General features: G+C 51.6%; 1 protein-coding gene across 7 annotated transcripts in view; it reads left to right on the forward strand.

Annotated features, from left to right (window-relative positions):
• The window catches only part of TNRC18 (trinucleotide repeat containing 18), a 123,837-nt gene that overhangs the window by 80,339 nt on the left and 17,491 nt on the right, over window positions 1-26,007 (forward strand). For all 7 annotated transcript variants that reach the window (XM_073012840.1, XM_037995199.2, XM_037995200.2 and 4 more), the window contains 4 exons: window positions 1,111-1,359; window positions 14,741-15,168; window positions 23,898-24,050; window positions 24,815-24,956. In XM_073012840.1, the coding sequence (XP_072868941.1) occupies window positions 1,111-1,359; window positions 14,741-15,168; window positions 23,898-24,050; window positions 24,815-24,956 (972 nt within the window). The remainder of the gene's footprint in view (window positions 1-1,110; window positions 1,360-14,740; window positions 15,169-23,897; window positions 24,051-24,814; window positions 24,957-26,007) is intronic.

A 26,007-nucleotide genomic window follows, 5' to 3' on the forward strand; every position in this document is an offset into this window, starting at 1 on the left:
ACAGGGACAGCACAGTTCCTGCCTGCAAGTCACAGGGGTGGCCCTGTTTCTGTTTGATCATCTTTAAGCTTGCAAATCACTTCCTCATCCATGCAAATGATTCTCTTTGGACCCTGCCCTTGGCTGAGCCAGTGGGCTGGGAGGGTCACCCCTTGCTTGCTGCAGGTGAGAAAACAGAGGCTCAGAGAGGGCCAAGCACTTGCCCAGCCTCCTCAGAATGGGGGAGTTGCTAGGAGTCAACTTAATTTTTTAAAATTAATTTTTCTAAAAAATTAGACATGGGGACTCTCTAACGTTGCCCAGGCTGGTCTGAAACTCCTGGGCTCAAGTGATCCTCCTGCCTCGGCCTCCCAAAGCATTGGGATTACAGGCGTGAGCCACTGCGCCTGGTCAGGAGTCAACTTTATTTTATTTTATTTTTTTGAGACCAAGTCTCACTCTTGTCACCCAGGCTGGAGTGCAGGGGCGTGATCTTGGCTCACTGCAATCTCCGCCTCCCGGGTTCAAGCGATACCAGGAGTCAACTTTAGACTCCAGATCCCTTCTCAGGGCTGAAACCATGGGGGTCCCCCGGCCCCCAGGAAGAGTCTGAACTCCACCTTCTCCTGCCGCCAGCCTCCAGGACTCAGCTGGTAAAGCTGCCGCGGGCACCTGTGCCCAGAACCCCTGGCCTGAGCCCCCAGGGCCCTCTTCCCTGCTCACCTCCCTCCGCTTCCTCTTTCCTTCTCCTCTCCTGCCTCTGTGTTGTGTGTTGGGGCGTGTGTGCGTGTGACCGTGGAGAGCGCTGTCTCCAGTCCTTGTCCGTGTGTCTGGCCCCTGCCACAGCACAGGTGCATGTTGGTGCCCTTCACAGAAGCCCACCCTGACACACAAGGCCGCTGCCCACCTCTGGGCTTTCTGGGATGCCCGCATTGGGCTCAGCTGGCCGGGGGCATTGGGCCATCGGGTGGGGGGAACCGTGGGCTGGGTCTGCATCCACCCCCGGCAGCCCCCTGCTGAGGACTGAGGGGCTAGGCTGGAGCCCAGAGGCCACTCCAGGCCAGGGGGTGGTGGGGGGCGGCCCTCGCCAAGGCTAAGGCTCTGACTCGGTCCCTGTTTTCTGCACGCCAGATGAGAGCTCGGAGGAGGAGGACGAGGAGGAGGAGCTCGAGGAGGAGGATGAGGCCAGCGGCAACGGCTATAGGCTGGGTGCCCGGGAGCGGGCCCTGTCGCCGGCCCTGGAGGAGAGTGGGCTGGGCCTGCTGGCACGCTTCGCCGCCAGCGCCCTCCCCAGCCCCACGGTGGGCCCGTCCCTGTCTGTGGTACAGCTGGAGGCCAAGCAGAAGGCCCGGAAGAAAGAGGAGCGGCAGAGCCTGCTCGGTGAGTGGCAGCAGGTGGGCTGTGGTAGCGGGGCGCACGCCATCGCCCCATCCCACAGGTGAGGAAACTGAGGCTCAGAGATGCAGAGCTGGGAACGGGCAGAACCCCAACCTCGTGGGCCAGCCCCATCCTGATCAGGGATACTGGCGACAGGGGCCCCAGCCTGCTATCTCCAAGGAGTGGACTCCTCACCTTGCAAAGGGCGACCTCCTTCACTCTCATGCTTCCAGCAAACACGGTCCTGTTTGGGGCCCTTGGGGGGCTGCGGGAGCTCCATGGAGGCCCCTGACCCAGCCTGGGGTTTGTGAGGGCCATTCCAGGTTGGTGACACCCAGTCTGGCCCGTGAGAGAGAGGTGGGTGCTAGCTGAGACACAGGTGCAGGCGAAGGAACAGCCACGCCGCGGTAGGAAGAAGACAGAGCGCGTCTCGTTCAGGCTTTGCGGGGTGGTGGGGGTGCAGGCTGTGCCACGGGAGAATGGGTGGGACAGGCCTCATACGGCCTGGGCTTGAGCCTGGAGGAGTCAGGTGGGGTGGGCAGGCACCAGGCTCTCTTCGACTTGCCCACAATCCAGATAGGTAAACTGAGGCAGCAGGCGCTTATCCCAGTCCATGTCCTTCATGTCTCTGCATCTCTGATTGTCTCCCTGCGTCAGGGCCCTGCCTTCTTGGGACCCTCTCGTGGACCCTCCCTGTTCTCACCAGGCTGAGTGCCCTCACATGGACGCAGCTCACCTGCAGCTGGGGTTGGTGCCGGAGATGGAGATGGTCATGCATGTGTTCAGGCTCTGAGTTCCCCTGGTCCCCAGCAGGGAAGGGTCCTTCTGACCCCTCAGGTGTCCTTTTCTGAGCTGCAGTAGGGGTAGGTATGAGGCCCTTCTGTCGGGCTGGGACAGGAAAACAGGCATTGCTTCCCCTGAAGGCCACCCAGCTGCCCCTGGCTTCATGTCCTCTGTAGGTTCGTGTAGCAGAGCCCCACCCCTGACCTCCAGTGTCTCTTGGAACCCCATTTGTGGCACCCATGCCAGGCTCCAGGCCCTGCCTTCCCCCTCCTCCCTCTCACTCCCACACCCTGCCATTGTTTGCTGGGCTCCAGGCCTGGCTCTCCTGAAAAGAGGCACCAGGGCCCCCTACAAGGCTACCTATTCTTAGGTATTCTTCATACAGAAGCAGCTGGAGGGCATCTTCAGAGTGCACACTTGGCCAGGCCACTCTTCTGCCCAGAACCTCCAAATGGCTTCCCGCTGCCCTCTGATCAGTGCTGTCTGTCTGACTCACCACCATCAGACTGACTGCTTGGACAACGTTATCCTGTCCACAGCTGCTACATGCACCAGCCGGGCTAGTACCCTCAGGCATTTACACTTGCTATTAATACAGCCCCAAACGTCCATTTCACCCAAACCAGCCAAAGTATTGGCATATGGTCCAAATTATTCCTTTATTCTACATTGACTGTCTGAAGGGTCTGTAGTGATGTCTCCTTTTTCATTGCTGATACGGATTGTTTCTTCTTACTCTATTGCTTGGTCAGTCTGGCTAGACGTGATCAGTTTCATTGGCTTCTACTCTTTGTTATTTTCTTCCTTCTCATTCCTTTGGGTCCACACGCATGTCTTGGAGATACTGCAGGATTGCTTTCAAACCATAAAGCGAATGTCACAGTAAAGCAAGTCACATGAATGTTTGGGTTTCCCAGTGCATATCGAAGTTATGTTTAAACTGTACTGTTGTCTATTAAGTGTGCAGTAGCATTATGTCTGAGAAAACGGTGTACACACCTTAATTAAAAAACAGGTTATTGGCCATGCATGGTGGCTCACACCTATAATCTCGGCACTTTGGGAGGCCAAGGCAGGAGGATTGCTTGAGCTCAGTAGTTCAAGACCAGCCTGGGCAGCAGAGCGAGACCCCATCTCTACAAAAAAATAAACAGAAAAATTAGCCAGGCATGCACCTCTGGTCCCAGCTACTTGGGAGGCTGATGCAGTGGGATCACTGGAGCTTGGGAGGTCGAGGCTGCAGTGAGCCGAGATTGCACCACTGCACTCAAACCTAGGCAACAAAATGAGACCCTGTCTCAAAAATAAAAGACCAGGCAAGGCACAGTGGCTCACGCCTGTAACCCCAGCACTTTGGGAGGCTGAGGTGGGCAGATCACGAGGTCAGGAGATTGAGACCATCCTGGTTAATATGGTGAAACCCCATCTCTACTAAAAATTACAAAAAATTAGCCAGGCGTGGTGGCGGGTACTTGTAGCCCCAGCTACTCAGGAGGCTGAGGCAGGATAATGGCGTGAACCCAGGAGGCGGAACTTGCAGTGAGCTGACATCGCGCCACTGTACTCCAGCCTGGGCGACAGAGCAAGACTGTCTCAAAATAAATAAATAAATAAAAATAAAAGACCAAACAAAAAGCATATGTTTACACTATCCTGTAGTTTCTTAAGTGTGCAATAGTATTGTCTTTTTTTTTTTTTTTTTTTTTTTGAGATCGAGTCTCGCTTTGTCACCCAGGCTGAAATGTAGTTGCGCAATCTCTGCTCACTGCAATCTCCACCTCCTGGGTTCAAGTGATTCTCCTGTCTCAGGCTCCCAAGTAACTGGGATTACAAGCACACACCACTACGCCTGGCTAATTTTTGTATTTTTATTTATTTATTTATTTATTTATTTATTTATTTATTTATTATGATTATTTTTTTTTGAGACGGAGTCTCGCTCTGTCGCCCAGGCTGGAGTGCAGTGGCGCAATCTCAGCTCACTGCAAGCTCCGCCTCCCGGGTTCACGCCATTCTCCTACCTCAGCCTCCCGAGTAGCTGGGACTACAGGTGCCCGCCACTGCGCCCGGCTAATTTTTTTCTATTTTTTAGTAGAGACGGGGTTTCACCATGGTCTCGATCTCCTGACCTTGTGATCCGCCCGCCTCGGCCTCCCAAAGTGCTGGGATTACAGGCGTGAGCCACCGCGCCCGGCCTATTTATTTATTTTTTAAGACAGAGTCTCGCTGTATCGCCCAGGCTGGAGTGCAGTGGCACAATCTTGGCTCACTGCAAGCTCCGCCTCCCAGGTTCACACCATTCTCCTGCCTCAGCCTCCCGAGTAGCTGGGACTACAGGCACCCACCACCACGCCCGGCTAATTTTTTGTATTTTTAGTAGAGAAGGGGTTTCACCATGTTAGCCAGGATGGTCTCAATCTCCTGACGTGGTGATCTGCCCGCCTCGGCCTCCCAAAGTGCTGGGATTACAGGAGTGAGCCACTGTGCCCAGCCTGTATTTTTAATAGAGACAGGATTTCCCCATGTTGACCAGACTGATCTCGAACTCCTGACCTCAGGTGATTGCCCACCTCGGCCTCGCAAAGTGCTGGGATTCCAGGCATAAGCCACCGCGCCCGGCTGTCATAGCATTATGTCTAAGAAAACACTGTACATACCTTAATTTAAAAATAGTTTATTGCCGAAAATGCTAATGATCATCCGAGCCTTTAGTGAGCTGTAATCTTTGCTGGTGGAGGGCCTTGCCTCGATGCTGATGGCTGCTTACTGATTAGGGTGGTGGTTGCTGAAGGTTGGGGTGGCCATGGCAATTTCTTCAAATGAGATAACAGCGAAGTTTGCTGCATCGATTGACTCTTTCAAGGAAGATTTTTCTGTAATATGCAATACTGTTTGATAGCGTTTTACCTACAGGACTTCTTTCAACATTGGAGGCAGTCATCTGAAACCCTGCCCCTGCTTTATCGTCTAAGCTTATGCAGTATTCTAAATACTTTGTCATTTCAACAGTGTTCACAGCATCTTCACCAGGAGTGGACGCCATCTCAAGAAATCACTTTCTTTGCTCCTCCATGAAAAGTAGCTCCTCATCTTTTCAAACTGATCATGACATTGCAACAATTCAGTCCCATCTCCAGGCTTCATTCTAACTTGAGTTCTCTTGCTGTTTCCACCACGTCTGCAGTATCTTCCTCCAGTGAAGGCTTGCGCCTTTCATAGTTGTCCACGAGGGTTGGAATCAACTTCTTTTTTTTTTTGAAATTGAGTCTCGCTGTGTTGCCCAGGCTGGAATGCAGCGTTGTGATCTCGGCTCACTGCAACTTCCGCCTCCCTTGTTCAAGCGATTCTTGTGCCTCAGCCTCCCGAGTAGCTGGGATTACAGGTGCCTGCCACCATGCCCGGCTGATTTTTGTAGTTTTAGTAGAGACAGGGTTTTGCCGTGTCGGCCAGGCTGGTCTGGAACTCCTGGCCTCAAATGATCCACCTGCGTTGGCCTCCCAAAGTGCTGGGGTTACAGGCGTGAGCCACTGCACCTGGCCTAGCATAGTGAATTCTTTCCAGAAGGTTTTCCATTTACTTTGCCCAGATCCATGAGAGGAATCATCATCCATGGCAGCTATAGCCTTGCAAATTATATTCCTTAAGTAATGAGACTTGAAAGTCAAAATTACTCCTATCTGTGGGCTACAGAATGGGCGCTGTGCTAGCAGGCATGGAACCAACATTCATCTCCTTGTACATCTCCCTCAGAGCTCTTGGATGACAAGGTACATTGTCAATGAGCAGTAATATTTTGAAATGAATTTTTTTTCCTGAACAATAGGTCTCAACAGCAGGCTTAAAATATTCAGTAAATCATGCTGTGAACTGAGGTGCTGTTACCAAGGCTTTGTTGTTACCTTTTTTTTTTTCTTTCTGAGACGGAGTCTCGCTCTGTCGCCCAGGCTGGCGTGCAGTGGCGCGATCTCGGCTCACTACAACCTCCGCCTCCTGGGTTCATGCCATTCTGCCTCAGCCTCCCAAGTAGCTGGTACTATAGGCGCCCCCCACCATGCCCAGCTAACTGTTTTTGTATTTTTAGTAGAGACAGGGTTTCACCGTGTTAGCCAGGATGATCTTGATCTCCTGACCTCGTGATCCACCTGCCTCAGCCTCCCACAGTGCTGGGATGACAGGCATGAGCCACCGCGCCCGGCCTGTTGTTCCACTGGTAAGAGCACTGGCAGAGGAGATTAGCATCATTCTTAAGGACCCTGGGGTTTTCAGAATGGTAAATGAGCATTGGCTTCAACTTAAAAGTCCCCAGCTGCATTAGCCCCCAACAAGAGTCAGGCTGTCCTTTGAAGCTTTGAAACCAGGCACTGACTTCTCCCCTCTATCGATGAAAGCCTTAGATGGCATCTGCTTTCAGTGGAAGGCTGTTGTGTCCACATTGCAAATCTGTTGGTTGGTGGAGCCACTTTAATCAGTGACCCCAGCTGGATCTTCTGGAGAACTCGCTGCAGCTTCTCCATCAACACTGGCTGCTTGTCCTTGCATTTATATGTTATGGAGACGGCTTCTTTATTTTTTTTTTTTCTCTCTGAGATGGAGATCTCACTCTGTTGCCCAGGCTGGAACACAGTGGTGCAATCTCAGCTCACTGCAACCTCTGCCTCCCGGGTTCAAGTGATTCTCCTGCCTCAGCCTCCCCAGTAGCTGGGATTACAGGCACCCGCCACCACGCCTGGCTAATTTTTGTATTTTTTTAGTAGATGTGGGGTTTCACCACGTTGGCCAGGCTGGTCTCGAACTCCTGACTTCAAATGATCCGCCCCCGCCATGGCTTCCCAAAGTACTGGGATGATGGGCGTGAGCCACTGCGCCCGACTGACAGCTTCTTTCTTTACACCTCATGAGACAGACTCTGCTGGCTTCAGACTTTTCCTTTGCAGCTTCCTCACCTCTCTCGGCCTTCACAGAATTGAAGAGAGTTGGGGCCTTGCTGTGGATGAGGATTTGGCTTTTGGCTTAAAGGAATATTGAGGGTGGTTTGATCTTCTCCGCAGATCACGCAGGCTTTCTCCATGTCAGCAATAAGCTTGTTTCACTTTCTTATTTGTGTGTTCACCAGAGCACTTTAAATTTCCTTCAAGAACTTTTTCTTTGCATTCGTAGCCTGGTTAACTGTTTGGCACAAGAGGCCTTGCTTTTAGGCTATCTCGGCTTTTGACTGGCTTAAGCCTTCCTCCCTAAGTTTAATCATTTCTAGCTTCCTTTTTTTTTTTTTTTTTTTTTTTTTTTTGACACCGAGTCTTGCTCTGTCACCCAGGCTGGAGTGCAGTGGCCAGATCTTGGCTCACTGCAAGCTCCGCCTCCCGGGTTCACGCCGTTCTCCTGGCTCAGCCTCCCGAGTAGCTGGGACTACAGGCGCCCGCCACCTCGCCCGGCTAGTTTTTTGTGTTTTTTAGTAGAGACGGGGTTTCACCGTGTTAGCCAGGATGGTCTCGATCTCCTGACCTCGTGATCCGCCCGTCTTGGCCTCCCAAAGTGCTGGGATTACAGGCTTGAGCCACCGCGCCCGGCCTCTAGCTTTCAATTTAAAGTGAGAGACATGTGACTCTTCAATTCACTTGAACATTTAGAGGCCATGGTAGGATTAATTGACCTAATTTCAGTATTGTTGTGCTTCAGGGAATAGGGAGGCCCAAGGAGAAGGGAGAGAGATGAGGAAGGCCGGTTGGTGGAGCAGTCAACACACACTTTTTTTTTTCTTCCTTGCTATATAAAGAACATATGGCTGGCCGCGGTGGCTCACGCCTGTAATCTCAGCACTTTGGGAGGCCGAGGTGGCTGGATCACTTGAGGTCAGGAGTTCGAGACCAGCCTGACCAACATGGTGAAACCCCATCTCTACTAAAAATACAAAAATTATCCAGGTGTGGTGGTGGGCGCCTGTAATCCCAGCTACTCTGGAGGCTGAGACAGGAGAATCACTTGAACCTGGGAGGCGGAGTTTGCAGTGAGCAGAGATTGGGCCATTGCAGTGCACTTCAGCTTGGGTGACAAGAGTGACACTCTGTCTAAAAGAGAACACACATTGAGCCAGGCATGATAGCTCGCGCCTGTAATCCCAGCACTTTGGGAGGCCGAGGCAGATGGACCATCAGAGGTCAGGAGTTTGAGACCAGCCTGGCCAACTTGGGGAAAGTCCATCTGTACTAAAAATATAAAAATTAGCCAGGCGTGGTTGTGGGCACCTGTCATCCCAGCTTCTTGGGAGGCTGTGGCATGAGAATCGCTTGAGCCCGGGAGGCAGAGGTTGCAGTGAGCCAAGACTGCACCTCTGTACTTCAGCCTGGGCAATAGAGTGAGACTCCATCTCCAAAAAAAAGAAAGAAAAGAAAAGAAAAACAACACATTTATCAGTGAAGTTTCCCATCTTATATGAGCACTGTTCATGGAGCCCCAAAACAGTTGCAATTTTTTGTGGAGAAGAGGTCTCGCTCTGTTGCCCAGGCTGGTCTCGAACTCCTGTCCTCAAGTAATCTGCCCTCATTGGCCTCCCAAAGTGCTGGGACTACAGGTGTGAGCCATCGTGCCTGGCCTTGTCTAGTAATTTTGGATTGTGTCTTGGACGTTGTGGGGCTGAGGTTGTGGAGAGTCAGAATGCCTTTTTTTTTTCCTTTTGAGACGGAGTTTCGCTCTTGTTGCCCAGGCTGGAGTGCAGTGGCGTGATCTCGGCTCACTACAGCCTCTGCTTCCCGGGTTCAAGCGATTCTCCTGCTCAGCCTCCCAAGTAGCTGGGATCACAGGCATGCACCACCACGCCTGGCTAATTTTGTATTTTTAGTAGAGACGGGGTTTCTCCATGTTGGTCAGGCTGGTCTCAAACACCCGACCTCAGGTGATCTGCCCGCCTCGGCCTTCCAAAATGCTGGGATTACAGGCGTGAACCACTGCGCCCGACTCTTTTTCTTTTTAAACACGGTGTTGCCCAGGCTGGAGTGCAGTGACACGCTCTCAGCTCACTGCAACCTCTCTCTGCCTGTTGCCCAGGCTGGTCCTGACCTCAACTGATCCGCCCACCTTGGCCTCCCAAAGTTCTGGGATTACAGGCCTGCACCACCACGCCCGGCCCCTTTTACCATTTTAGAATGTTCTTCTTTGTTGCTAGTAACAATTTTTGTCTTAAAAAGTCTATCTGGTTTGTTGTTAGTATAGCCACTCCAGCTCTCTTGGTTCTTGTTTGCATGGTACACCTTTTTCATGCTTTGCCTTTCAATGTATTAGTGTCTTAGTCTTTAGTTTTTTGTCTAATTTTTGGTTCTCCTTTGCTGCCTTTTAAACAGATTTATTTGAATATGTTTAAGAATTCCATTTTAATTTTCCTGTTAGCTTTCTCAGTATCATTTTGTCATCTTTAAAAATAGAAAATAGAGATAACAATATACATTCGTAACTTTTTACATCCACTTATCATGTGTTTTATTTCACATCCACATATCGTGTGTTTTTTTTTCACATAAAATACAGAAATCTTGCAACTTTTATCAGTCCTTATCATACCTCATATTTTATATTATATATAATACTTCTTCGCATGGTATCAACCCCTGAAGACAATGTTACAAACTTAGTGTTTTGTTTTTTTTTAGGCAGAGTCTTACTCTGTCACCCAGGCTGAAGTGGAGTGGTGTGATCTCAGCTCACTGCAACCTCTGCTTCCCGGGTTCAAGCGATTCTCCTGCCTCAGCCTCCCAAGTAGCTGGGATTACAGGCACCTGCCACCTCGCTTAGCTAATTTTTTTATTTTTAGTAGAGACGGGATTTCACCATCTTGGCCAGGCTGGTCTTGAACTCCTGAGCTCATGATCCACCCGCCTCAACCTTCCAAAGTGCTGGGATTACAGGCATGAGCCACCGCACCCGGCCACAAGCTTAGTTTTCATGATTTAAATGGCTTATAAGGAAATTGAGAGGAAAAGTGAACAAAGACTTTTGTATTTATTCAGATATTTATTATTTCTGTTGCTTTTCATTCTTGTCTGAGGATTCCAGTTTTCCTGCAGTTTCAGCCCAAAGAACTTCATTTAGCAGTTTTGCCTTGTAGAGCTGCTGGTGAGGAATTTTCTTGGTGTTCCTTTTTTGTTGTTGTTGTTGAGACAGTCTCACTCTGTCACCCAGGCTGGAGTGCAATGGCGCGATCTTGACTTACTGCAACCTCCGCCTTCTGGGTTCAAGTGATTCTCCTGCCTCAGCCTCCCGAGTGGTTGGGATTACAGGCGTGAGCCATCACACCTGGCCTCTTAGTGTTCTTTTACCTGAAAATGTTCCTGTTTCACCTTCATCTTGAATGATGTTTTTACTGGATATAGAATTTTGGGTTGACAGTTTTTTTTTTCCTTTCCTTTGAGCACTTAGAAGATATTCTGCTCTCTTCTGGTCTCTGGTTTCTGATGAGAAGTTTGCCATTACTCAAGTGATTGTTTTGGAAGTCATAGGTTACATTTTTCTTGTTATTCCTGGGGGTTCGTGTTTATCTTTGTCAGCCGTTTGACTGTGGCATGCCTCATGATGAAGTTGTTTGTGTTTATTTTGCTTGGTGTTCATCTGATACCCTACATCTGCAAGTTTCTGTTTGTCATCAAATTTGGGAAGATTTCAGCTATTGAGGAAAAACAAATCTTCAAGCATTTTTTCTTATTCTTTCTCTTCCTGTTTAACATACATTTGACCATTTGTTATCTGACAGGTCTCTGAGGCTGGTTCCCCCACACCCACATTCACAAACTCACTTTTCTGTTTTTTTTTTTTTTCTTTTTTTAATTGAGATGGAGTCTCGCTCTGTTGCCCAGGCTGGAGTGCAGTAGCGCGATCTCTGCTTACTTTGCAAGCCCGGGTTCACGCCATTCTCCTGCCTCAGCCTCCCGAGTAGCTGAGACTACAGGCGCCTGCCACTGCGCCCAGCTAATTTTTTGTATTTTTAGTAGAGACGGGGTTTCACCGTGTTAGCCAGGATGGTCTCGATCTCCTGACCTCGTGATCCGCCCATCTTGGCCTCCCAAAGTGCTGGGATTACAGGCGTGAGCCACCGCGCCCGGCCTTACTTTTCTCTTAATCATATCCATTCAGCTCTTAGATCCCTTCTATGGATTTTTTATTTCTGAAATTGTACTTCTTAGTTTTATAATTTCTTGTTGTTTGAGACAGGGTCTTGCTCTGTCACTCAGGCTGGAATGTAGGAGCACAATCATGGCTCACTGAAGCCTCAACCTCCTGGGCCCAGGTGATCCTCCCACCTTTGCCTCCTGAGTAGCTGGGACCACAGGTGCCTGCCACCATGACTGGCTAATTATTGTATTTTTTGTAGAGACAGAGTCTCACTATGTTGCCCAGGCTGGTCTTGAACTCATGACCTCCTGACTCAAGGAATCCTCCCGCCTCAGTCTCCCAAAGTTCCGGGATTACAGGTGTGAACTGTGCCTAGCCAGTTCTGTACTTAAAGTTGGTTCATTTGGTTCTTTTCTGTTGTTTCTGTTAGTCCTTCCTATTTCTCTGGTGAGATTTTCATGCATTGAAAATAAGTTTTATTTTACCTCTTTGAGGATTTCAGAAGCCTTGGCTGTTCGTTCCAACATGTGGTTCATCTCAGGGTCAGGTTCAGTTGCTTTTCTTTTCTCTCTGGAATGTGATGCATTTTCTTGGTTCTTCATTTGTCTAGTAATTTTTTTTTTTTGAGACAGAGTCTCGCTCTGTTGCCCAGGCTGGAGTGCAGTGGTGTGATCTCTGCTCACTGCAAACTCTGCCCCCTGGGTTCAAGTGATTCTTGTGCCTCAACCTCCCAAGTAGCTGGAATTACAGATGCATGCCACAACGCCCAGATAATTTTTGTATTTTTTGTAGATATGGGGTTTTGCCACGTTGGCCAGGCTGGTCTCAAACTTCTCACCTCAAGTGATCTGCCCACTTTGACCTCCCCAAAGTGCTGGGATTATAGGTGTGATCCACCGTGCCTGGCCTTGTCTCGTAATTTTGGATTGTATCTTAGACATTGTGGGGCTGAGGTGGTGGAGAGTCAGAATGCCTTTCTTTTCTTTTTTTTTTTTTTTTTTTTTTTTTTTTTCCCCCAGTGAGTATTATCTCCTTTATTTTAGCAGATATTTCCTTGGTAGGGCTTGAAGTCCAGTTTCTTGGGTGGTGTCTCTGGCCTCTGTTCAGATCACTTTTTGCTGAGCCCTGGGCTGCTTGGAGTCTATTCTGTGTGTAGGTAGTTTCAGGGCCATTCAGAGACATGGGGGAGAGAGAGAGAGAGCGCATGGGGACCCCTCTCTGGCTCCCTTTCTAATTTTTTTTTTTTTTTTTGAGATGGAGTCTCACTCTGTCACCCAGACTGGAGTGCAATGGCACGATCTCGGCTCACTGCAACCTCTGCCTCCTGGGTTCAGGCGATTCTCCTGCCTCAGCCTCTTGCGTAGCTGGGCCTACAGTGTGCGCCACCATGCCTGGCTAATTTTTGTATTTTTATTGGAGATGGGGTTTCCTCCTATTGGCCAGACTGGTCTCGAACTCCTGACCTTGTGATCCGCCCGCCTTGACCTCCCAAAGTGCTGGGGTTACAGGCGTGAGCCCCCGCGCCCGACCTCTGGCTCCCTTTCTACTCTCTTCTGTGTTGCCAGTTTCTAGACTTCTCTTTCCTGGTGCTGAGGTCAGTGGGACTCTATTTCTTTTCCATGTGGGCCCCACCTTCCCTGCTGTGTGTGCCAAGAAGACCGTGTCCAGTGCCAGGGTAGAAGGTGCAGGGGGATGTGCCTCCTGTGACTTCACTCTGCATTCCACATGAGCCTCGTCTCTGTCCACTGTCCCTCCCTGAATGATACACAATGGGCCTGTGAGGGATTATGGAAGCCAGGTGTTCCAGTGGATCTCTGGGGGGACTGTTACCGGGTGGTACCTCATTCCGTCACACCCAGAGCAGAGCACTCAGGCTTGTGGCCTGCACCCACATCAGCCTCAAAAGCCCCTTGCTGCCTCCCTGCACCGTGGGAAGTTGGAAAGTCTGTTGGCAAAATATTAACGATTACGCCTGTAATCCCAGCACTTTGGGAGGCCAAGGCGGGTGGATCACAAGGTTAGGAGTTCGAGACTAGCCTGCTTAACACGGTGAAACCCCCGTCTCTACTTAAAAAACAAAAACAAAAACAAAAACAAAAACGTAGCCGGGCGTGCTGGTGGGTGCCTGTAGTCCCAGCTACTCAGGAGGCTAGGCAGGAGAATGGCGTGAACCCAGGAGGCGGAGCTTGCAGTGAGCTGAGATCGCACCACTGTACTCCAGCCTGGGCAACAAAGCAAGACTCCGTCTCAAGAAAAAAAAAAAAAAAATTAACGAATAGGATCATTACACTTTGCCGGTGACTCTTTCCCACTGGGCAGCCCCCGCCGGCCCCTGTTGCTGTGACTTCCCCTACCGGCACAGTGCAGGGCAAGCCTCTCACAGCTGTTCCTGGGGTCGGTAGGCCTGGGATTGGGCCTTGGCTTTTCGGCTCCTGTGCTGGAGGATTGAAGGCAGACCACTGGCTCTCCCTGAGGTTGTTAACACAAGGGACTGTCACACAGATTGCATCCCTGAGTGAAGGCACCTTGGAGCCCCTGTCCTGGGGAGCAGTGCCGCCCATGCCTCACTCACAGGCTCTTCCTGGATACCAGCTCTGACCTGGGGCTTTAGCTGGAGATCCCAGAGAACTCAGGGATCTGCTTCCCAGGGGCAGGGCAGGCTGGGATAAGCTGGGACCTGGGCATGGACAGAAATGCTAAGGTGTGGCATTGCCTGTGACAACAGAGGTGTGGCCAGAGAGGACTTCCCGGGGTGTGGGGTGGGTCTCCTTCTGAAGGACTTAGCGCTGTTCCAAGAGAGGTCGGGGGAGCTGGTGCTCTGTGCAGAGGGGATGGCAGAGAGCAGAGCTTGCAGCTGGGAATGAGTAGGGGTGGTAGGTGCTGAGCAAGTGCTGGGTGGCCTGTGCTCAAGAGGCTGTGCGTTCAAGGAGCCCAGGGGCTGGGACCCAGGATCCAGGACAGAGGGAAGCAGGGCCTTGGCTGTGCAGTGGGTGGGGCCTGGGGTGGAAGGAGGGCTGTTGGGGTGGCCCTGTCGTGTAGAGAGGGCAGTGGGAGTGGACGATTCCTGGGACCACCCAGCTCTGACAGGCAGCACCAAGAACAGGGGAGAGAAGGCGAGTGGGACTTGGGGCTTCTCTGCGGGTTTCCCCGCCCGCCTGCCTTAGAGGGCTGCTGCCCTGCGGGTGTGGGGCCGGCCCGCCCCGCCCAGCTGCCCTGGCTTTTGGGATTTCCACAAGTCACATGGGCCCTCGGAGGAGCTCAAGGGGCCCCGGATCTTTCCATGGGGCGAGGGGTTGGGAGCAGCGTCCGGGCAGCGGAGGTGGGTGAGGACAGGCATAGTAGGGACAGGCGTGGGCCTCGTGAGTCCTTCTTTTCTAGGCCTCAGTTTCCTCTCCTGGAAACGGGGGAAGCGCTGCCATTGGCGGGGAGGTCCTGCGGGGGAGGAATGGTGCCCATGGGGTTGGGTCCCCACGAGCTTGTGACCAGCACGCTCTCCTCCCGCGTTCAGGAACAGAGTTCGAGTACACCGACTCGGAGAGCGAGGTCAAGGTGCGCAAGCGGTCGCCTGCGGGGCTGCTGCGGCCCAAGAAGGGACTGGGGGAACCGGGACCCTCCCTGGCCGCACCCACACCTGGCGCCCGCGGCCCCGGCCCCAGCAGCCCGGACAAGGCCAAGCTGGCGGTGGAGAAGGGGCGCAAGGCCCGGAAGCTGCGGGGTCCCAAGGAGCCTGGCTTCGAGGCAGGGCCCGAGGCCAGCGACGACGACCTGTGGACGCGGCGTCGCAGCGAGCGCATCTTCCTGCACGACGCCTCAGCTGCTGCACCTGCGCCCACCAGCACCGCGCCCGCCACCAAGGCCAGCCGCTGCGCCAAGGGCGGCCCCCTGAGCCCGCGCAAGGACACTGGGCGTGCAAAGGACAGGAAGGACCCCAGGAAGGTAGGGGCCGCGTGGGGAGGGGAGCCGCAGAAGGGTCCCTGGGGTTCCGTGAGGGAGGGGCCCTCTCCCCTCCCAGCCTAGGGAAGCGGCTTCACTGTTAACTGACTCGGACTTGGCTCCAGGCCCGCCCAGAGCCCCTGCTAGGACTCAGCCCCAGGGAGAGCTGGGCACCTGTTCCTTTGTTTCTTAAGAGTCAAGTCTTGCTCTGTCACCAGGCTGGAGTACAGTGGCCTGATCATGGCTCACTGCAGCCTTCACCTCCTGGCCTCTAGCAGTCCTCCTGCCCCAGCCTCCCAAATAGCTGGATTTTCAGGCACATGTCACTGCAGCCGACTAATTTATTTTTTGTAGAGATGGGATCTCGCCGTGTTGCCTGGGCTGATCTTGAACTCCTGACCTTTAGCGATTCTCCTACCCCAACCTCCCAAAATGCTGAGATTACAGGCATGAGGCCACCATGCTTGGCCACCCTTTTTTTTTTTTTTTTTTTTTTGAGACGGAGTCTCCCTCTGTCGCCCGGGCTGGAGTGCAGTGGCCGGATCTCAGCTCACTGCAAGCTCCGCCTCCCGGGTTCACGCCATTCTCCTGCCTCAGCCTCCTGAGTAGCTGGGACTCAGGCGCCCGCCACTGCGCCCAGCTAATTATTTTTTTGTATTTTTAGTAGAGACGGGGTTTCACCATGTTAGCCAGGATGGTCTCGATCTCCTGACCTTGTGATCCGCCCGCCTTGGCCTCCCAAAGTGCTGGGATTACAGGCGTGAGCCGCCGCACCCGGCTTACCACCCATTTCTTAGAGAGGTCCTTACTGTCTCTTCTTCTGTCTCAGAAGATGACTTTAAAAAGTGAATAAAATACTTGGAGGAGGCTGAGGCAGGAGAATGGCGTGAAGCCGGGAGGCAGGGCTTGCAGTGAGCCGAGATCGCGCCACTGTACTCCAGCCTGGGCAACAGAGTGAGACTCCGTCTCGAAAAAACAAAAACAAAAAAAAAAACCTGGGACCCCAAAGGAAGACAGTGATATTGACCACAGTTATCAAAATATTGAAAAGACCCTTCTGTGATATGGTACCTATATGTTCCTTTAGGGATGTGTTTAATTAATAAGCACATCTGGCAGTGGGTCTGGTAAATACCATACTTAAAATTTTATTATTTTATGTTTGAGAGACAGAGTCTCACTCTGTCACCCAGGCCAGAGGGGAGTGCTGTAATCATGGTTCACTGTGACCTTGAACTCCTGGGCTCAAGCAGTCCTCCCACCTCAGACTCCTGAGTAGCTGGGACTACAGGTGCACACCACCATGCCCAGCTAATTTTTAAATTTTAAGTATAGACAAGGTCTTGCTGCGTTGCCCAGGCTGGTTTCAAACTATTCTCCTGCCTCAGCCTCTCAGAGTGCTGGGATTCCAGGCGTGAGCCACCGCGCCCGGCTAGTGCAGTACTTCTGAAGCAATGAGTATAAAGAATGGTTTAAGGTCCCTGCAGTTAACTGTTGTGTGCTGCAGACTCCGTGGTTTCCATAGGTGGCAAAGTCACTGGTACTGCAGGTACTTTTGTGGTTTGTGGCCTCTATTCTCACCTGAAGGAAAACCCCATTTTCTTTTTTTTTTTTTTTTTGAGGTGGAGTCTCGCTCTGTCGCCCAGGCTGGAGTGCAGTGGCTGGATCTCAGCTCACTGCAAGCTCCGCCTCCCGGGTTCACACCATTCTCCTGCCTCAGCCTCCCGAGTAGCTGGGACTACAGGCGCCCGCCACCACACCCGGCTAATTTTTTGTATTTTTTAGTAGAGATGGGGTTTCACTGTGTTAGCCAGGATGGTCTCGATCTCCTGACCTCGTGATCTGCCCGTCTTGGCCTCCCAAAGTGCTGGGATTACAGGCTTGAGCCACCACACCTGGCTGAAAACCCCATTTTTTAAAAAGATTAAAATGTGAAAATACAGGTGGGATTTTCTTTCCTACCCATTTACAGATTTCCTAAATTCTCTCTATAAACACCACAGAGTTAAGAAAACTTGCTTTTCGACAACTTTATGATAATTGGACCTGTTACCCTTTTTGCACTGGCCACTGGGAAGCTAATGGCCAGTTGCTTCCTCCTCTTATTTGGATGCGTTCAGACTGAACAGCTAGGTTTTGACGGTGTTCTGACTCGGGCCTCTCCACCCTGAGCCCTGGATGTAGGATGAACCCTCAAATAACAATGACATTCTAGAGAAAATCACAAAAAAGATGAGAGTCACATTGATTTCCTGACAGAGGGGTAGTAGCGAGGAAGGGACCAATGTAAGCAGCATCCATAGGCACCTTGGATTTGTGCTCTTGTCTCCTCGTGGCAGAGGCCATCTCAGGTTTTTGAAGGCCTTGCAGGACAGGTGTCAACAATTAGTAACAATAATAATAATGATCCAGCTAGGTGCGGTGGCTCACACCTGTGATCCCAGCACTTTGGGAGGCCAAGGCCGGTGGATCTCTTGAGGTCAGAAGTTTGGGACCAGCCTGGCAAACATGACAAAACCCTGTCTCTACTAAAAATACAAAAGTTAGCCGGGCATGGTGGCAGGCACCTGTAATCCCAGCTACTCGGGAGGCTGAGGCAGGAGAATCTTTTGAGCCCAGGAGGCGGAGGTTGCAGTGAGCTGAGATCGTGCCACTGCCCTCCAGCCTGGGCGACAGAGTAAGACTCTGTCTCCAAAAATAAAATAACAATGCTACCAAGTAGCACATAGTAGGCCCAGACATGTTCTAACCCCTTCACTGCGCACACTTAACGTGCAGGACCGTGTGAAGTGGGTTCCTCCTATGAACCATACTCTGTAGGTGGCTTACATACTGACAGGCACCAGACTGGAATCCCAGCACTTTGAGGTGGGAGGAGCCCTTAAGGCCAGGAGTTTTGAGACTGTCCCGGGCAACATAGCAAGACCCTGCCTCTACCCAAAAAAAAAAAAAAAATAGCTGAGAGTGGTGGTGGCAAGTTACTGTAGTCCCACCTACTCTGGAAGCTGAGGCAGAGAGATTGCTTGAGCCCAGGAGGTAAAGGCTGCAGTGAGCTATGATCGTACTGCCTCACTCCAGCCTGGGCAACAGAGCCCAAGACTCTGTCTCAAAATAAAGGAAAAGGCTGGATGCAGTGGCTCACGCCTGTAATCCCAGCACTTTGGGAGGCCGAGGTGGGCAGATCACCTGAGGTCAGGAGTTCAAGACCAGCCTGGTTAACATGGTGAAACTCCATTTCTACTAAAAATAAAAAAAAAAATTAGCCGGGTGTGGTGGCGGACGCCTGTAGTCCCAGCTACTCGGGAGGCTGAGGCAGGAGAATCGCTTTAACCTGGGAGGCAGAGGTTGCAGTGAGCCGAGTTTGCGCCACTGCACTTCAGCCTGGGCGACAGAGTGAGACTCCGTCTCAAAAAAAACAAAAACAAAAACAAAAAGAACAGCTATCTGTCCGAGGTTCCAGCAGCGAATGATCAACAGAGCAAGGCTTCGAACACGGGACATAGCTTCAGTTCTGGCTTCTTAACCGCTGCCTCTTTGGGCGTTTCCCAGGCATCCTTCTGTTGGAGCCCAGGGTTTCCAATTCCTGGCATCTGAACAGCTGAGTACCCAGCTATTATATCCAGCTATAATACCAGAGGCTCACCCAGTGTCTGCCTTTTGATAGTGTAGCAGGAACCTGGAACAGAACGGATTCCTTGTTGACAAACAGAGGCTCAAACACCCAAGGAAAATCACCCCACATCCCAGCATCCCAAGAACAGATAATGTTAATGTTTTTTGTTTGTTTTTTGAGACAGGGTCTCCCTCTGTTGCCCATGCTGGAATACAGTGGTGCAGTCATGGCTCACTGCAGCCTCCACCTCCCAGGCTCAGGTGATCTTCCCACCTCAGCCTCTGGAGTAACTAAGACTATACATGTGTACCAGCATGCCTGGCTAATTTTTTTTTTTTTGAGACGGAGTCTTGCTCTGTTGCCCAGGCAGGAGTGCAATGGCATGATCTCAGCTCACTGCAACGTCTGCCTCCTGGGTTCAAGCGATTATCCTGCCTCAGCCTCCCAAGTAGCTGGGATTACAGGCGTGCACCAGTACATCTGGCCAATTTTTGTATTTTTAATAGAGGCAGGGCTTCTCCATGTTGGCCAGGCTGGTCTCAAACTCCTGACCTCAGGTGATCCACCCACCTCGACCTCTCAAAGTGCTGGGATTACAGGCATGAGCCACCGCACCCAGCCTGCCTGGCTAATTTTTAAAAATTTTTTGTGGAGACAGGATCTCACTATGTTGCCCAGGCTGGTCTTGAACTCCTGGTCTCAAGCAGTTCACTCACCTCAGCCTCCCAAAGGGTTGAAATTATAGGTGTGAGCCACCACACCCGGCCCAACATTTTTTTGAAATATACTTTCATACAGTATTCCCCACTTGGCTGTAGAGGATATGTTCTAAGGAGCCCTGTGGATGCCTAAGACCACCATGGATAATACTAAACCCTCTATTATAAGCAATCAGGTACCGTAAACTCTCTATTATAAGCAATCAGGTACCGTGGCTGTAACTTACAGCTTGCGGTGCAACAGCACAACTAGCACGAGTGTTTTTCCTTCTTTACAGTTTCACAGATAGAAGATTCTTTTTGTTTGTTTGTTTTTTGAGACACAGTCTTGCTCTTTCCTCCAGGCTGGAGTGCAGTGGTGCGATCTCAGCTCACTGCAGCCTCCACCTCCTTGGTTCAAGCAAGCAGCTCTCTTGCCTCAGCCTCCCGAGTAGCTGAGATTACAGATGCCCACCACCACACCCAGCTAATTTTTGTATTTTAGTAGAAACATGGTTTCACCATGTTGGTCAGGCTGATCTCGAACTCCTGACCTCAAATGATCTGCCCACCTCAGCTTCCCAAAGTGCTGAGATTACAGTCATGGGCTACCGCGCCCGGCCGTATTCTGCTTTTCAGACTTAGTTCAGTCTGTGTTATAGCATGTGTACTGCCACGTGGGACAGGCTTTTTATGTTCTATTTTTTTTTTTTAAAAGACAGAATGTGTCCCACTGCACAGACTGGAGTACAGTGGTGAGATCTTGGTTCACTGAAACCTCTGCCTCCCAGGTTCAAGCGATTCTCTTGCCTCAGCCTCCCGAGTAGCTGAGATGACAGGTGTTCACCACCATGCCCGGCTCACTTTTGTGTTTTCAATAGAGACAGGGGTTCGCCATATTGGCCAGTCTCATCTCGAACTCCTGACCTCAGGTGATCCGCCCACCTCAGTCTCCCAAAGTGTTGGGATTACAGGCACGAGCCACCACGCCCGGCCTTCTATCTATATTTTTATTGTATTTATTTATAAGAGACAGAATCTTGCTCTGTTGCCTAGTCTGGAGTGCAGTGGCAATTGTAGCTCACTGCAGCCTTGAATTTCCAAGTTTAAGCAGTTCTCCTGCCTCAGTCTCCTCTGAGTAGGTGGGACCACAGGTGCACGCCACCACACTTGCTAATTTTCTTTTTAATAAGAGATGGTGGTCTCTGCCAGGCGTGATGGCTCATACCTGTAATCCCAGCATTTTGGGAGACCAAGGCGGGTAGATCATGAGGTCAGGAGTTCGAGACCAGCCTGGCCAATATGGTGAAACCCTGCCTGTACTACAAAAAAATTAGCTGGGCATGGTGGTGGGTGCCTGTAGTCGCTACTCGGGAGGCTGAGGCAGAAGAATCGCTTGAACCTGGGCGGCGGAGGTTTCAGTGAGCTGAGGTTGTGCCACTGCACTCCAGCCTGGGTGACAGAGCGAGACTCCGCCTCAAAAAAAAAAAAAAAAAGGGACAGTGGTCTCACTGTGTTGCTCAGGCTGGTTCAAACTCTTGGGCTCAAGTGATCCTCCTGCCTCTACCACCTAAAGTGCTGGGATTACAGGTGTATACCACCACGTCTGACTAATTAAAAAAATACATATTTTTGTGCAGATGGGGTGGGATCTCCTTATGTTGCCCAGGCTGGTCTCAACACCCTGGGCTCAAGCAGTCCTCCTGCCTTAGCCTCCCACAGTGCTGGGATTACAGGCATAAGCCACCACGCCTGGCCATCGGTATTTTTGTTTGTTTTTTGAGACAGAGTCTCACTCTTGTGACTGGAGTGCAGTGGTGCAACCTCAGCTCACTGCAACCTCTGCTTCCTGGGTTCAAGAGATTCTCTTGCCTCAGCCTCCTAAGTAGCTGGGATTACAGGCACATGCCCTCGCGCCTGGCTAATTCTTGTGTTTTTAGTAGAGATGGGATTTCACCATGTTGGCTGGGCTGGCCTTGAACTCCTGGTCTCAAGTGATCCGCCTGCCTTGGCCTCCCAAAGTGCTGGGATTACAGGCGTGAGCCACCGCGCCTGGCTGTCAGTATTTTTGAATGGTTGAATGCCATCCCACGGCCTGCCTGTCTCCCACCACTGACCCTGCTGGTGGTTGGTGGTTTGGGTGATGATGGTGTTTTGCTGTCATAATTACCAAAGCAGTGAGCGTCTCTGTTTTGTGTACAGAGCTTCTATCACGTCGGAAGTTATTTTCTTACTTATTTTATTTTTTTTTGCAAAAAAGTAGGGGAAGGCTCCCAGCCATGGGTGTTCTGATCAAAGGGAAAGAAAGAGTTACTGGTTTTATCTGATTATAACAGTAATTTGGAAGATAAAGAAAAGAAAAATCCACTCAGGCTTTTTTTTTTTTCTGCTGTCATTTCCTTTTGTTCCCTTGTGGGTACAGCTGCAGGGACATGTACCAGGAGCTGCAGCTATCTGCTTAATGACAGATCCCAGAGATATGGGGACAGGGCCACTAACATTCCTTCAGCGCCTAAGATTCCTCTGATTCCAAAAGGATGACTTGCATTAAAGAGTTCAGCAGAAACAAGAAAATAAAACACACACACACACACACATACATGTATATATTTCCCCCCCAAAACGGGGATTAAACTGTATACTCTTTTTCCCTAGAACATGCCATTTTTTCTTTCTTTTAATGCTCTTTGCTTTGACTTTCATTTTGGATACGGACGCTGTGATTTCTGTTGTCTTGGTAACATTTGACCATTATTATCTTTATTTATTACTTTTCTACCTCTCCTGGCCTTGGTTATCTGTTTTTTTTTTGTTGTTGTTCTGTTTGTTTGTTTTTTAACAAAGAGTCTTGCTCCGTCATCCAGACTGGAGTGCAGTGGCCCAATCTCGGCTCACTGCAACCTCCACCTCCCAGTTCAAGCTATTCTCCTGCCTCAGCCTCCCGAGTAGCTGGGACTACAGGCGCCCGCCACCACGCCCAGCTAATTTTTTTGTATTTTTAATAGAGACGGGGTTTCACCGTGTTAGCAAGGATGGTCTCGATCTTCTGACCTCGTGATCCTCCCACCTCAGCCTCCCAAAGTGCTGGGATTACAAGCATGAGTCACCACACCTAGCTTTGTTTTTTTTTCTTAACTTTATTTTATTTTTGAGACGGAGTTTCACTTTTTTGCCCAGCCCGGAGTGCAATGGCACGATCTCGGCTCACTGAAACCTCCGCCTACCGGACGCAAGTGATGCTTCTGCCTCAGCCATCCAAGTAGCTGAGATCACAGGCACCCCCCACCATGCCCAGCTAATGGCCATTTGTTTTAGACATGTCCTTTTTAGAAAGTGTAGACTTTTTAGCTGGGCATGGCGGTGCATGTCTGTAGTCCCAGCGACTTGGGAGGCTGAAGCAGGAGGATCACTTGAACCCAGGAAGTTGAGGCTATAGTGAACTGTCATTGCACCACGGCTCTGCAGCCTGGGCAACAGAGCGAGACCCTGTCTCAAAAACAACAACAAAACAGAGAGTGAAAAAACAGAGGCAGCCTACAGGTCCTTCTCATCGCGGGGGCGGTTAAAGTAAATGAATTACAGTTTCTCCATACCTTGGCTCAATAGGCTGCTGTTAAAATGAAGCTCCTTTTATGTGTATCAGTCGTGTTAGGGGGGAAACGTTGCAAGGCAGGACTATTGGTAAATTCCTACCTGTGTGTGGGTGGGTTTTTTTTTTTTTTTTTTTTTTTAAATACTGTGTGTGCATGGTTGTGTCTGCATAGCCTTCATATTTACAGGGTTGTGTGTGTTTGTGGAAAGTTCTAGAAGGACACACCATGCTGTTACTAGTAGCTGACTCTGTGGAGTTGGTAGGAGGGTCACTGGAGAGGAACTCACAACATATATACACTTCAGTGTTGTCTTTTTGGGTAGAGGGGGCAACAAGTAATACTAGTAATAAGATAATACACATTAAAAACAGCCTGTAATCCAGCACTTTGGAAGGCCAAGACGGGAGGATTGCTTGAAGCCAGGAGTTTGAGACCAGCCTGGGCAACATAGCAAGACCCTGTCTCTCAAAAAAATAAAAATAAAAATTTAGCTGGGTGTGGTGGTGTGCACCTGTAGTCCAGCTACTCAGGAGACTGAGGTGGGAGGATTGCCTGAGCCCAGGAGGTCGAGGCTGCATTTAGTGGTGATGACGCCGCTGTCCTCTGGCCTGGGCAACAAAGCGAGACCCTGTCTCCAAAAAAAAAAAAACAAAAAAACCCAAACCAAAAACTCCTGCAGAGGGGGAGAGAAGGGACGTTTTGTTCCTCCTGGGAGGGCACACTTGGGGTAGTACAAAACTTGGGGGAGTGAGTGAGTAAAGGGGACAGGGGTGCTGCCTGCACTTTCCCTGCCCTCTGATGGCTCCTCTCTGCTGCTTCCTCCCCCAGAAGAAGAAAGGGAAAGAGGCCGGGCCAGGAGCTGGGCTGCCGCCGCCCCGAGCTCCCGCCTTGCCCTCTGAGGCTAGGGCTCCTCACGCCAGCTCCCTGACCGCTGCCAAGAGGAGCAAGGCCAAGGCCAAAGGGAAGGAGGTGAAGAAGGAGGTGAGGCTCGTGGTGCCCTGGTGGGGCACCGTGGGGGGGCTCAGCCATGCTCCTGTGGTCAGGGTAGGGGGCTCCACCTGCTGCTCTGTATTTACCCTCCCTGTAGCTGTGGCTCAGAGAGGTTGCAGGTGATGGGGGTGACCTGGCCGTCCCCACGCTCCAGGGATAAGGAGATACTGGAGACTCTGCTCCTGTCCTCAGGAAATGCGTGCTCTAGCGGGGATGGGGGACACTGGAACAGAGACCAGGAGACCTGGGTGACAGGCCCCCAGCCCAGCACCAGGTCCTCACAGGGCCCTCAGGTTTGGGTGAATTTCTTAGCCTGAGTGGCAGATGATGGCGTGCCCACTCCCCACACCTGCTAGCCCCTGCCCGAGTGGTTTTTCCTGAAGCCCATTGGGTGTGGCTGGAGATGCTGCTGAAGTTTCTTTAAGGAGGGAACAGAGGCACTCACCGTAGTGATGAACAGAGGTGTGGTAGTGAGTGCTGAGCACTGAGTGTTGATACTGAGCAGAGTACTGAGTATTGAGCACCAAGTACTGAGCACTGGCCAGCTGGGTTTCAGGCCTATTTCACCCTCCCCCTGGCCTCTGGGGTGCCCCCAGCTGGGATCCCCACCATGCACGTGACAGATTCACCCTGTGGCCTGATTGTGGCTCCAGGTTTCCAGAGGACTCGGAAGGACCCCCGTGCCAGGTCCTTCTAGCTCGGCAGGACCCCCGTGCCAGGTCCTAAGTCATTTGTCGGCCATGCTCTGTCCCCAGAACCGCGGCAAGGGGGGCGCCGTGAGCAAGCTGATGGAGAGCATGGCGGCCGAGGAGGACTTTGAACCCAACCAGGACTCGAGCTTCTCGGAGGATGAGCACCTACCACGTGGCGGGGCCGTGGAGCGGCCGCTGACCCCGGGTGAGTGGCCATGATGCTGCATGTGCCAGGCGGGGCTGCTGGAGTCTCCCTTGGGGAAGGCAGATCTGAGCAAGGCATGAGACGGAAGGGCTGGGCTAACTGGGGGCAGGGAACTGTAGGAGCAGAGGTCCTGGGGCCGTTACCCTGGTTGATGAGAAGGCTGGACTGGCTGCAGCTCAGTCCACTGGAGATGGGGCAAGAGAGCTGCCTTGGGGCCAGGGAGGAAGCAGGTCCTGTGGGGCTTGGGAAGGAGTTCCGTGTTGGCCCCAAGGAAAGTGAGCAGCTCTGTGAGGTTAGATGTGGAGATGTGATATGCTCAGATTGACTTTAAAATGAGCTGTCTGGGCTGGGCGGGGTGGCCCATGCCTGTAATCCCAGCACTTTAGGAGACCGAGATGGGCAGATCACCTGAGGTCAGGAGTTCCAGACCAGCCAGGCCAACCTGGTGAAACCCTGATTCTACTGAAAAGACAAAAATTAGCTGGGTGTGGTAGCGGGCGCCTGTAATCCCAGCTATTAGGGAGGCTGGGGTGGGAGAATCGCTTGAACCTGGGAGGTGGAGGTTGCGGTGAGCCAAGATCATGCCACTGCACTCCAGCCTGGGCAACAAGAGCGAAACTGTCTTACCAAAAAAAAAAAAAAAAAAAAAAAGCTGTCTGGTGCTACACAGAGAATGAGTGGGGGCCCCAGGGAAATCAGGGAGTCTAGTTAGGAGGCTGTGCTGTCCAGGTGAGAGTGGGTTGTGGCCTGGGGCTGCCATAGGGGCAGTGGGGGGAGGCGGGGCAGGGCGTGCACATTAGGAGGGAGACTGGATGGGAGGCAGTGTTGGGGGTGCAGGCAGATGAGAGGGGAAGGGAAGGGTGAGGACAGGTTTGGGGGCGGGTGGGCAGAGGCCCTGTCCCTGAGACCCGGGTCAGAGAGGGTCATGTGCTGGGCTTTGATGACTCGAGTCTGGGGTGCCTGGGAGGCACCCCGGGAAGTCACGCCCAGGCTGGGACCCAGGGGTCTGTAGCCCAGAGGTGAGATTGTGGGTATATGGGGGAGCGAGTGA

The sequence above is a fragment of the Chlorocebus sabaeus genome, chromosome 28, assembly GCF_047675955.1.
Source record: "Chlorocebus sabaeus isolate Y175 chromosome 28, mChlSab1.0.hap1, whole genome shotgun sequence".
NCBI lineage: Eukaryota > Metazoa > Chordata > Mammalia > Primates > Cercopithecidae > Chlorocebus > Chlorocebus sabaeus.